The sequence below is a fragment of the Haliaeetus leucocephalus genome, unplaced genomic scaffold, assembly GCF_000737465.1.
Source record: "Haliaeetus leucocephalus isolate CR32 unplaced genomic scaffold, Haliaeetus_leucocephalus-4.0 Scaffold880, whole genome shotgun sequence".
In the NCBI taxonomy this organism is placed as follows: domain Eukaryota; kingdom Metazoa; phylum Chordata; class Aves; order Accipitriformes; family Accipitridae; genus Haliaeetus; species Haliaeetus leucocephalus.
Window position 1 is genome coordinate 4,845,057 of NW_010973316.1, and position 14,038 is coordinate 4,859,094.

The 14,038-nt window shown below is 40.4% G+C and overlaps 1 protein-coding gene across 1 annotated transcript in view; it reads right to left on the reverse strand.

The window, feature by feature from the left end:
• Positions 1 to 9,026: 9,026 nt before the first annotated feature.
• BARD1 (BRCA1 associated RING domain 1) overlaps positions 9,027 to 14,038 on the reverse strand; it is a 43,584-nt gene continuing 38,572 nt past the window's right edge. Inside the window, exons 10-11 of the mRNA XM_010583257.1 lie at positions 10,053 to 10,150; positions 9,027 to 9,356 (exon numbers count right to left, since the gene is read on the reverse strand). Of these exons, the coding sequence (XP_010581559.1) occupies positions 9,027 to 9,356; positions 10,053 to 10,150 (428 nt within the window). The remainder of the gene's footprint in view (positions 9,357 to 10,052; positions 10,151 to 14,038) is intronic.

The following is a 14,038-nucleotide window of genomic DNA, read 5'->3' on the forward strand; positions in this document are numbered from 1 at the left end:
TTTTCTTCCACCTTCCTCTTCTTTTGCCTACCTGCCTATGCAAGCATTGCCCAGCACGCTGGTGGAGGCTGTGGTAAGGGAGACAAAATGGCTTTGCTTACTCCAACACAGCCTTTCACCATGGGTGCCTGGATGATGGGCAGTGCAACACCACTCTGTATGGACATGAGCTCCTTCCCAAGTTCTCATACTGGCCTGGGCAGCACCAAAACAATGATTTCCAGTCTCTGGGTACCTGAGCTCCTGCTTGTCATGGGAAAAGTAACCCTCATTGCTTGCAGAATCACTAGGAAAAACCCCTTCTGGTGTAACACAGCCATCCTTCTGTGGGGCATCCCCCCAGAAATAGTTGCCCAGAGAAATCAACTGTTCAGTCCTCCAAGCAGGTATAAAATTATTTTTTTTTTTTTTTTTTTTTTTTAAGATTATCTCTTTGAAGATGAAATACCAGGAGCAGCCTGGGTAGAGAAGAGGGATGGGTGACCATGGCATTGAAGACACAAAAGAGCCTCAAATACCTTCATTTGAGGATTTTTTCACTTGCTGGGTGCTCTGCTTCAAAATTGTAACATTTAAGTGCTTTTCTTTCAGGGATGTGAAGAGAAAGGGGAAAGAATGAGACCAGGAGAAGTGAATATTATCATTTAATACGCAAAGACAGTTTCGATAGTTACCTTAATGTGCAGTAATTAGGTGTGGGAATACACAACATATCCCCAAGGGCTGGTTATAGCCTCTCTCCCCGCTGCAGTCAGGCGCGTTTTGCTACCATGATCAAATATAAAATGTACAAAGATTTATCACCAGTAGGGCACAGAAAAAAACTGTGATTTAGCCTCCTTGGCAGTCACAGCTAACAGCAATCTTCCTAAAACACAAGAGGCCGCAGTCCAGTTTCATTTAACATCTGGAGCCAGCCAGAAGCTGTCAGCACCAATCTGGGACTCCCTATGGCTGCCAGGACAGGAGCTTGATCCTGGACAAAACCTCTCTCTCACTGGGTGCTAGAGCTACCAGTACTTTTTTCACCCCACAGCTCCCCATGAAACCTCTTCAGGTCTCTGGTTGTCATCTCTGTCCTCTCCTCCAGCCAACTGTGAAGTCCTTGAAGGACTAAGTGTAGGTACAACCGGGTATACACCACCACCTCAAAGGCAGCTTGCACCTTGAATGAGATTAGAATGAGATTCTTTATACCTTTTGCAATCTTCTGGCCTTGGGGCTTTCTCTACCGTGCCATCAGCACAGCACCTGGGGTGAGTATGAGCTAAGAAGAGTTATCTTCCGTCTACGGCCCTCTTCTGCTAACTTGAGCATTGCCCACTTAAACACGGAGCCAGTTCTCCTCCTGCCTCAACAGGGTGCACATTTTTCATCCTTACAGGATTCCAGCATGCTGTTTGCAGGGAGAAGGTGAGTGACAACTTTACACCCTTGTGTGTTTGTGAAGACTATTCTTTCCTTTTCTGCTCCGGCTCTGTCACTTCTTTGCTCATGCCTGTAGTGCAAGTGCCACCTCCAATTTAACAGCTCACTACAGTGCCGTCCAGAGATTGATCCAGAGCCGGTACTACCTTGCCTGGCCTTCAGTAGGAACTGTGGTTCCTTCTGACTTGTGGATCTTCTAGAACTTGCCCTTTGAATGGGGTGTGCCACAACCATGGCATCTTAATGCAGGAGTTGCTGCATCTGATCACTTACTCCTTTATGTGTGAATTTGGGGGCTTCCATTTCAAAGCCTGGAGCTCCATTTTGCATTCACAATCTGTCTTTGCAGTCTAAATCCAGTTTAAAGTACCTGAGTGCAGGTGCTCAAAACCAAGTGAAAATGTATGGCTATCTCCAAACCCGGTCCCTCCAGCTAGCTGACTACAGCTGAGGTTACTGTGCCTATCCCTTTTCCACCCAGATACTGTTAGTACCTACCTACTTCCCGGCACGCTAATAAAGCTTCAGTGCTGAAACACATGGGCCCCATAAGGAGGAAATAAAAGCAAGGTTATGGGATTTTCCTTGGATTTGACAAATGTAGGTGGAATGCAACAGGAACAAATCAATCCCAGCCCCTTTTCTCCCCTTACTTTCTCTACCTGTTGATGAGAGCATCCTCAGCGTCCGCAGAGATTAGGAAAAGCTTGCCTTGCCAGCGGGACCAGTTGTGTCCTGTGCTGCTAGCCCAGGGTGCAGGGTAGGCTATGTGTCCAAGCACCCATCCAGCTCTGTGGGCAAGGCTGGTGTCCTGCGATGGCTGGGAGAGCAAGTCTGTAGCTCACAAGACCTGAGCTAGCTAGGGACACCCCACTGCTAAGCCACAGATGTATGCTGCTGCAGAGATTACAGAAACTTCAAATTTGGTGTAAGGAGCTTCTCCATCTCTCATTATTGAGTCAAGGTCCATCTCATCAAGCAGTTTTTCTGAAACCAGAAGCCAATAGTCCATGGAAACTCTTGAAAGAGTCTACAAAAAGACATCACTGGAAAAAAACAAATGCTTATTCCAGGCTGTTCCCTGATGATTTTAACACACCTTGTTCAACAGGTTCACAGCAGGCAAAGAACCAGAGACCAAAAAACTTGTACTGTGAGTGAATTGAGCTGGGCAGAACATCTGCCTCCAATTTTTCAGTTAAACAAAACTGTGACTTTTAATTTAATGAAAACCTTCTGCCTACAACCACAGATAAAATTATTCAAGCTTGGCTGAGTTTAAAACCAGAACCTGGCACTTCTTCAGAAGCACGTTAGAGAGCTTAGGGTAGAAACTCTTCCCATTTTGACACACGCAGCTGCTGGGACTCAACTGCTGAGAGCAGGAATGAAGCATTGCATCAGCTCCAGAAGCAAAGCACATGGAGGTCATGGGCAATATTTACATTAATACCAATATTGTTTGTGTGGGAGCTTTAAAAACTATGCATGCCACTAAGAGTAGCTGTTTTGAATCCAGGTTACATTGGCCACGCAGGTGACCCTGACTCTATACAGTCAACCGGAGGGCACGTGAACAAGTTCAACCAGGAGTGCAGCCTGGCTCTTTTGCCCTCAGACACAGCCGGGCAGAGCATATGGGCATTGCATTGCTGCACAGCATAAAATAAACACAGGGGAAGAAAAAGATCCAGCACTGAGGACTTATTGAATTAAGCATTATTGTGGCTAATGCAATCAATAGAGCATTGATTGCATTATCCATGTTAATATTTAATTCAATTAAAAGGCCCCCAATATTGTCTTTTTTTTTTTAAATGTTCCTTCAGATTTTTTATGCTGCACAAAAAAAAGTTAAATTTTGCTAGAGACCATGAATTCCAGCTGGACCTGAACTATAGGTGATCTGGGTTTCCCCTGGCACCAGCTGTTCAAAGCTAACCCTTCCAGCAGAGCAGGAGAGAACCATTTCCCTGGTCAGGCTGCCACTAGCACCCAGTACAAACCCCACAGAGAAACTGGGATGCTCCCTCAGAGGAATGTGGAGTGCACGAGCACGTGCAGCAATCGGAAAACCTCACTTTGGGAGCCTTCGTATCACAACTGAGCCCCAGCTGATCACTGCCAAAAGATGCAGCCTCACACCTGCTCCCCCCACCAAATACTTTTTTGACTCCTCTGAGAACTAGTAGTTTGCTAAACTAGCAGGAAACTAACCCAGCCCCACACTAGCTGAAGAAATAAGTAAATTCTTACCAGTTCAGCAAGCTGAGCAAGACAGCCAGCTTAGCTGCTGCTTCACATCCCATTTTTTATATGTATTTTAACCCTATTCTCACTGTGTATCTGTTTAGCTTATGGACTTGTGAAGGTAAGCGCTGCTCGTTCTTGCGCAGCCCTCCTCATAGCACAGCACTGCTCTTCAGCATGCTCACTGTAACTTAACTGCATAGACATAGCCCAAAAGCAAACTGAGACCTGAGAAAGGGCTGCTGTGGTTTACAGCTGTGCCCATTAGGGAAGAAACCTTTCTGCTTCTTAAACACACTTGGACATCCAGGGCAGATATTGTAACACAGCTAACCATGGCACTGCGTGGTTAACTTCTCCCAGCTGCGGTGCACAATGCCTCCAACACCCACCAGAGCAAGACATCGCAACCCCTGCTGCATAACGAAACCACGGGTACCAGCCATCCCGTTGCCTGTCACTGCCTCAGCATCTCCGCTCGGTGAATGACAGCAGTGTCTCAAACACGCAGCGGGAGCTGATGGTTCTCTGCTACTTCATCAGACCAGACCTCCTGCCAGGAATTAAATTGAAGCACAGAAAATGCATCTTCTCCATAGACAAAAAAAAAAAAAGAAAAAAAAAAAAGGAAGGTGGGAACCTTCCTCCCATTCCCCCATCTGATTACATACAAAATGTTCTTCTGCTTTTAAGGGCAATTTAACACTAATTAAACTACCGTTAATTTAAATCAAACAAGTCTGAAAAGATAGAACGTACTGCACTGCTATTAAAAACAGCTGAATCTTCATTTGTTTCATCGAGAACTACTGCCCATTTCCTAGCCAATACTATCCGGCTGTCCAAAGACCTCTTTCTGTAGTTTTTAAGCTGATATTTAAGCCTACTATGTTGGCTTTTACAACACAGTGCAGTCTGGTTTGCTATCAGAGAGAAAGATTCAAACCTTTCCATCAAACTGCTTTTTCTTGCAAAGTATGGGAGAAAGTCAGAAAAAGGACATGGGGCCAAAGTAATTAATACCAATTAATCTGACATCAAGTGCACCCCATTTCCAAGAGCAAAACCAGGTGATCCTCCAGCACTGGAGTACAAAATAGCTTAGGGAGGAAAAAAGAAAAGCTTTGATCTACCATGTTTCATCTCAGCAAGATCCCAGGACGCTGCTATCCAGACTTTGCTGGCAGTTCAGCCAATCCAGAAGATGGGCCAGAACAGACGCTCCTGCCCAGCAGCTCCATTGGCACTGCAGCACTGGCAGTTATAAACCAATTTTTCCCCTTCCCTCTATCACCCTGACAGGAAAGCTAGCCCACATGAATCAGAAGCAGCACAGAAAGCACAGGCAGGGGGACCAGATGATCCTGACATTTACATGATTTCCCCAAATAATACACACCAATGTGTAATTTTACAACAGTCCATGGCTTCCACACAGCTATCTTTGTCCTGAGCAGAATATCTGCGAGAGTTTCATTAGCCAAAGCGCTGATCTCCTGGAAGACTGCAGCATAAAGTAACTGCTCCAGATTAAGTTCGGTCTTAAATAAGACACTGGACCTAGGCAGAGAATGCATCCAGCTTCAATTCCCTGCCTAGAATTACTCCCTTCCTTGAATAATTGCTCTTCAATCACTCTCGCCCCTTCTGTGAGCCTTGCCCAGGCTGATGACGGCTAACTTTGTGTTGGGTCCCACATAGCTACTCAGGTCCAACCTCAGCTGAGATGCTTGTGATAGAGCAGAAGAGAGGGGCTTTAGCCTTTGGACCCTCCCATGCTTGTTATTCATTTGGAAGAGGACTGCGAGACGACAGACCCCGAACATCTCCCAGGCACGCCCATTCTAATTCAAAAGCAAAAAGCAGCTACCACTGTTTGGTACTACTTCTTTGCTGGTTGTTTCCCTGAAACACTTGCAGAAATAATGCAACATTCAGTTCTGCACTGCTCTAATAAGCTCTTTTATGGGCCACTCGCTTCTACTTCAGGAAAGTCACTTCTGAGTAGCTCAAACAACAAATGAATCCTCAGTGTTCAGCAACAGAGAACAGATTTTATTTCATAGCCAGAGGAACAAAGGCCAGAGAGAACTATTGGTATTTTAGGGATAAAAAAAAAACCTTATGAGATCTTTGAAAACAAGTAACCAAACAGAGGTGGAAACAGCCTAAAGTATGAACTATTCTATGACAATATTCCCTGCGATCTACCCAGGACACTGATGCAAGGAAGCAACCTCCATACTCTCAAGTATCTTTCACTTCAATACAGACACACACACAAAACAAACCTCCCAAACCCACATAAAAACAAACTGGCCAGGCTTCATATATTCTCCCTTAGACCACAGGCTACAGCCATTCAAGAAGATTATACAGTATTAAAAATATCATCAACTATTCGTGATGTTAAACTGATGTCACTGAACCCCAGACATTGCTACCGAAGGTGTTATAAGGTGCCCCGGATGAACTAATTTATAATGAGATAAACAGATAAATTTCAAGGGAAGCTGCCTGAAAATCACTAGCCTGAACATCACAGCATTTTTGAGGTATAAACACAAGCTTAATAAAAACACCTATAATCCAGAATGCAAGTCTTGGACTTCCACCTCTTCAAATGCCCCAATCATCAATGCACATTAAGTACATGCCCTTCAGCAGAATACCAATATAAATTCATGTTATAGCTAAAGTTCTTTACTAACCTTTAACAGATTTTCTTCGATGAACTCACCTACTCCCTGCTTCGGACTATGCCAAAACATACAGCACACAAACCAGGCTATGGCTGTCAGTGCCACAAGTCTACTCACGCTGCTTGAAATATCTCTTCTATTTTGAGCCTGTCTCCTATGAGCTTCCTTTAACGCACCCTTGTCTTTGGACTAGAAGAGACAGTGAGAAATGATCCCTACGCACCCTTTACCACATGCCTCATGATTTTATAACCTTGCTTTCATGAGCCAAAATCCATCCAATGGATTAAGGGACTTGATTTATCCTTACTACAAGACTTTTTTTTGGACATGTTTTATCAAGGGCTATCCCTCTGCTTTTAATGATTTGCAAGAGTGAATTAAGCAGGGTCTACGTCACTGACTTCTATCTTTTGCGTACTTACCTATTGCTTGAGTAGTGTTCAACACTTGCTGCAATTCTGGCAGCAAAGTCTCCTTACTGCAGTTCTGTGAGGCTCTTTAAGTGCGTAAGTCTACAGACGTTGATCACATTCAAACTCTGAATTCCTGAAGAGACCTGAAGGAGAAGGACCAGAGTTAATCTTGAGTACACTTCAGTGAGAAGGGTAAGGATCACTCCTCAGTATGATATGGAGGATATGATTTGATAGTAACTGCTTGAAAACATGACTTGATTCAAAGGAACAAGACCTTAGGAAGAATTCAGAGTGTGGCTTAAAAAAAAGAAAAAAAAAAGGCAATTTTCTAACAGTTTCTTTTCAGCTACCAAGCAACAATGGCTCTTAAAATCTGTAAATCTGCTGCCTCTACTTTAGGATGTAGAACTGGATTACAGATGGGCCAGATTTCTTCCTGGTACACAGCAGAAAAGCTCCGTTCTTAAGAATTTTGCAGAGATTCACTGTTACTTTTGCAAAGAATACCACATTAGGTATATTGATGTGCTATGAAACGCCAAGTTAAAATGTGGTACAATTGTTAAAATAAATGATTAAGTCCACACAGTATTGACTCAGTATCTTATTTGCTGCCAGTGTTTATCTGCACAAAAACCCAAAACACATTAATCCCATGGGTTGTTCCATTTATTAATGAGCCTTGCATTTTTGCTCACACAAACGTGCAAGTACTTGAGAACTGCATTTAGTGAAGAACAATGATTCAGTCTAGCATAAGTGATAGATCAAGATACTCCAGCTACTGAAGTCTAGCAGATGTTATTGAAAACTATTCCTGTTATACCTGAAGTGTATAGCTGTAAGAGTTCTATAGAGCATACTGAAAATTGGCATAGGATCTCCAATGGCAATGGTTACAGAAAACACCTCTCACACTGAAGAGCTGCTTTTGCAGATGTATATGCTATCTTCACAGCTGTATCAAGTTCAAAGAAAAAGTACTTACATTTCCATTTACCTGTTGAGATACAGATGGGCTATGTACTTACTCTGCAGTGAAGCTCATGCAATAAGATACTCCAAACTTACTGGCACTAAAAGTTTTATTATAAGCAATACAAAAGCAAAACACAAGAAACTTTGTTTTATCCCACAACCATCATTCTCATTGTATATTATTATGACACACCATTTTTAAATTATGAATTTACAAACTAAGGCAACGCAAAAGATGCAAGACACTACATAAGAGCACAAAGTAAGGAAGTAAGATTCTGACAATAACTTATGATAATTATGAGAAGCATTGTAACAAATATGAACAAATCAAATACTGCTCCAATGTAGCCTGCTAAGTTTAAGTACAATCGTGCAAAGTGAGGCAAAATTCTTTAGTGATTGTTAATTTTTTTCATTAAAATAACCATGATAGCAACCATCCATACTTACAGAAATATTTTTGATTATAATTTAATAAGGATCATGACACTTAAAAACCTTCAGAAAATAGAATCAAATTTGACTTACACATTTACAAGCAGGAAAGAGGACAGAAGTGAATAAAGCATTACTCTTGCTACAAATAAGGAATTTTAGACCAAGATTTTTAAAGATAGCATTTTAAAAATTGTCTGCTTTCAAGTGAATTCAGGCCATTAGTTCTACTCTAATTTTTACAAGGCTTATCCCATGCCAAGAATTTCCTGCAGAATTCAGCTGTAAGATGTTACATGAAACATCACGTCATCTGGTAGAAGATATGTCTACACAGGCAAATGACTATGTTCGAATGCAAATTCCTTTTTTTTAAAAAATACAAATTCTGGCCTGGCTGGGAAATCTTGACACATACAGTAGAGCCTTGTCAATGAATATTAAACAGAAAAGAAATAGGGTCATGCTCTATCACATACAAAAGGCTAGTTTAAATCAAGAATGCAAAAGGTTTCATTTTGCAAAATCTTAATTATAAAATGTCAGTTATTAGTACAGTTAAATGCAAAAATAAAGTATACTAAATAACCCAAGGCACATTTTTCAATGTAGTATATTTCTCTCTCTGCTCCATTGTAAATTCATTTATTCCAGCATATCAGTGATCTTAGTAACTCATTTAAATGGTCAAAGCTCTCCTGTATTCCTAAGTGCAAAACATAAATCATAGCTTCAGACCAGTGTTTACCAGAGTGTTCCAACTGCTCAAGATTCACCACATTCTCACAACTCACTCATGAGATGTTGCTATTCATTTTACAGGCAGGAGCTGAAATGACATCACACAGTCTATAAGCCAGCTGGAGGGGGCCATCCAGACTTTGCCTTGACGAATTTTCTCTGGCTTGAATTTAGAAGACACATCATAGATTACATATTGAGTGCAAAATCTCTGGTCAGAAGTAGATTCTGCATGGTATGCCACTGTGTTGATTGTCTGTGTCACATCACTGTCTGGTTTTGGCTGCCTAACCAGAATTTGTCCTCCTGCTGCTTTGACCAGCTCCACAAGATCACTCTTCTGGTGATGGTTGAAAGATCCCCAAAAATAGAAGTAGCATCCATCAAACAACTTAGGCAGCTAAGTGGAAGGAAAAAAACAAGTTTAAATACAGGACTTCACAACTGAGCACACAGGAAAAAAGTAGAAAGGAACAATCAGCGTCTACAAAAAAAAAATTAAAATAGCCAATGCTGGAAGCTAGAACAGTAACTTAACATGTAAGGTCCTCCATATAAGTACGCAATCAAGAAAAGCTTGCTTACGTGGTAAATCCTTGCTTATGTTTAAATATTTTCCAGCACAACAAGGTTTGAACTATGAGCTAGGAATATTTACAGCTACTGTTACAATACATTTAATGAATTTCTCCAGTGTAATCCAGAAAGTAACCAGAAATTAAGCCAGTTAAATATAAAAGTGGCCCTATATGGAAACAAGAAGTAATAAAAACATTTTTCTCTCAACTCTCAGATAATTTCAACAAGGTTCTAAAGCTGAGCAGAGAAGGCCAAAGCAGCATCACTTCCTGTCCCATACAGCTTCTTCCATGAATGTAATACAGCATTCCCTCTGACAAGGTTATAGCAACATATCCACTAATAGAGAAAAATGACAGCTTTATGGGTGTTCGCAGTTCTTTCAATCACCTTGCACATAATCAAATTTCTGTACAAGACCACATTAAAATTTTACATCTACTGCACATGTGGCAAAGGGCAAAAATGTATGAACCAAAGGTCATTAAGATAATCTGTCTCAAGCAATAAAACCCACCAGCTGTTCTCTGTTGAGCCGGCCTCTTTGTGGGCCACCTTGGATTTCATACTTCTCTTCTTGTTCTCGTACTGTGGTTTGTAGACAGGCTCGTACCCCTACAAAAACCGCAATAAGGAAGGCAAAGATTAGAGATCCCATGTTTTAACAGAGGCTTGCATGTCATTTTAGGGACTAAAGAGTTGCACTAAAATAAAAGGATTACCCACAGTGCAAAACATAGCATCAAGGCCTGTGTGCTTCAGCAATTTGCTTTTAAACTTGAAAAAATTTACAACAGTGGTTGAAGATGCAAGTTAGATGGAAAGAAGCAGTATCACACTAAAATCAGTGCTGTAAACACTAGGAATTATTAGCTTTTCCTCTTATCCACTAAAGGTCAACCACTTAATGTCAAATGTCAAATTGCTGATCATTTGGAAGCTTAAAGCCAGCATGTAGAACCAACTCCACAGTTATGAAATGGAAGCAATTGCCTGATAAAGAGCAATTACAAAGCAAGCACAAAGCTGTTTCCGAACAGCTATGGCCTCAAATAACAAATCAGAAGGGATTTCAAGGTCTCCAAGATCAGCACAAACTGAAGATTTATGCTAGGGTTTAAGAGTGGCATTCATTTTTGTTACCACTGCTGCATAATGAGATTGTCTTTTAGAGTCAACGTGTTTTTACCTTGTTTTAAGGCTAGTTGTTTTTTCCAATACAGAATGCGCTGATGCTAATGTATCACTAACATTAGTTAAATGTACTACCTGACCTCACTTTGGAAAGAGAAATTGCTGTGGTCACCCATTCAAGGATGGAACATTTTGCCTGCACATACATTGCACTCATTAACAAAAATTACCCAAGAAAGTTAGCAAAGCTGATTTTGAAAACTGTTCCATGAGGATTTACAATGTTGTCGAAGTTGTAACTTTTAAAGTAGTACCTCACTCCTTGCACAGCATTTCTTATTCAGGCAACTTATTTCCACTGTGCAGATACAAAACCCATGGTATCTAAAAAAATACAAACTGAACAAAATCAGAAGTAAAATATAGGGGGTTGATCCTAAAAAGGAAGAAAGTCCAAGACTACATAGAGAAGTATCACTGACAAAGGTACTCAGATACCATGGCAATAAGTAGCCAATAGATAAGAATATCTAATCTGGAGAGATCTTGAAAGCCCACTGTTAGTAATTTACTACCAGTTCATACACACTCACAAAATGCAATGGGAATTCATATTTTAGTTACTAGAAGTCCTCCAATGTACTTACATCAAAAAAGATAAATAGATACAGAAAACCACAACTGGCTGAATACTATGGCAAATATCTCCCTCTGTGTACAAGTATCAGATTGATTATTTGCACTTGTTCATTCCTTCAAAGAAAATTAACATGAACTAGAAGGGCAACCTAGTCATGTATTTTCCAGAAAAGCAACTTACATATTCATTATTGTTAACAGCAATGAATACTGATAACTTATTTTCAAAGTACTCATAACTCAAAAATAAATCTAAAAGTTATTTCAGTTGTTTTTTTAATTTTTTTATCATCACAACTCAACAAGACTTTCTGTGTCAATTTGCCTCTTACATAGCTATTCTTTCCTTCCAAGAAAATACAGATGTTAATGGGTGCCACTTACAATAAAGGAAAAACTGTCTCATCTAGTCTTAAGAACAGAACTGTCCATTCATTAAGAGCATGTTTTATTTCACTCTACTATCAAAAGCTCAATTTCAATGACTTTCACTACAGACCTGAGGTTTTTATACAAGTACATCACAAATTGAGCATCCAGTGCCAGCATCAATAAATGAAGCAAATGTGATAACAAAAGTAATAAAAGGTTGAATGAATACAAAAGACTACAATGTGTTTCTGTACTGCTACTTGCCTGAAAAAAAAATGAAGTCACGAAAGTGACTAATGTTAGTGGAATATCTGTTAGAAAATGCAAAATAGGTTACGTCCGTTTTGCATACATATATCTGTCCATTTCACACTGCCAAGTCCTCCAAGGAATCTGTACACCTCAGAGTTCCTTGTCACACATAATGACAATCCTCCAAGAGAGCAAGAAGAAAGACTGATCTACATGTGTCCTCTTTTCATTGTATAAGAACCACAAAATAAACATTTGTTTCCTTGAAAAACTGGAAATATGCAAACAGACCATTTGTTTAGCCAGTGTCTGCATGATCAGCATTAATTTTAACTTTTCTGAGCCAGCTAGAATCAGAACAGATCTGTGTCTTAACAGATTTGTGACACAAAAGCTATGTATTACAGAGAGGATAAAAAGCCATGAACATAAGTTCTCAGTGACCAGGTGCTTAATGAAAATATGTTAAGCAGCAACACTGTTAGGCCTACACACACACCCCCCCTTTGTGGAGCAACAGACTCCACATGTTTTTTGGTGATGGAAAAATAGTACATTTTCAGTTCCCGAACATATTTTTCGTGCAACATGTAGAAGCAGAACTTGCTCTGACTCATGGGTCTTGTCATATTTGATAGATAAGAACAAATGCTTTTTGGAACCATTGTGCTCAGGGACATTTCAAGCAGTCACATCAAACACTTTGTCTACATGCAGGTAGCAAAAGAATAAAGAAAGTCATTGGAATCCTCAAGCTCAGAAGAGGTGGTGCTTCAGGGTTCAACATAGTTCATGGCAATCTTACCATCAACAGCACAACTAATCCATAGTAAGAATATCACTTGGAAAGAGACAAGACAACACAGACAGGGTAACAGTGAAAGGAGAGCCTTAGGCACAAGGAAATGAGGCAAACAGCATGTCATGTCTCATCAGAATCACAGTATAGCTATGCAGTCAGAAAACTGATATAGTTAGCAACCAATGTTTGAGGAAGGTGCTTACAACTCTAAGGTGAACAGTTAAGGAATATCTATCCATGGAGGAAGGCTTCCTAACTGGAAAAAAGCTAAAATAATTTAAGCGACAGAGACCAGTATGTCGCTTTAACTGCAGACTTTGTTCAGGCTGATTTCTTCCCCAAGTTGCTCATTTCTCTTCAGCAGCTCCTGCATACTAGGAAGAGATTTTGTATTAAAGAATTAAAGGATTCACATACCGTAATAAAAAAAAAAAGAAATCAAAGAAAAAAAAAGGGGAATATCCCCCTGTTCTCATATTTGACATAAAATGACAGAGGGCTCAAGCTGTGCTTCTACCTAATTCATTATGCATTTGTCTAAACAGAAGTTTCTTATTTGCCCATTATCTCCCTCCCTCTCCACACAAAACTTAGTGTTAAGTCACTTGCTTCTAGATCTCTAATTCTGCATTATCATTTTCAGATGCAGTGACTCCAGCTGGACGTAATAGTCCAAGTGAGGTTCTCAAAGACAGCATAATCAGCTTTGGTTGCATTACAGTATCATTTGGAAGCACCAGGCATGTACAAGACTTATCATTCTTCTAATAGATGGTACAACCACCACAAGATGACCTTGTGCTAAACCCCCTCAATTTCACAGTTAAGAGGAGGGATACAAACAGAAGATTAGAGCATACTGTAGGCCCTTCCAACTTTTTTCTTTTTTCTTTTTTTTTTTTTTTTGTTAGAGCTGGGGATTTTATTTTGACAACTGAGTGCTAAACTTAGTTCACTCAGTAAAGCCCAGGTCTTTTTCTTGAGTAGGCATTATTAATTTTAAACCTGCTAACGTGTCTAAGTGGCTGGATACGTGACAGTTCCCTTTTAATAGTCTCTCCATCTGACTGAGTGTCATCCTGATTAAGAGGACATATAAAAGGAAATAAAATTCCATACTGTACTCAAAGGTATATCACTCCACTACTTTTACAGGGACATTTCCAGTTCTGTTGACCATATAGCACTATTATTTAAGTCAGAGGTATAGCAGCCTTTGGCTTCAAACAGGAGCCATGTTAAATTGATTCCCAGAACTCCTGAGATTACAGACTCTCATTTGTTCAGCACTGTACTGAAAAGCC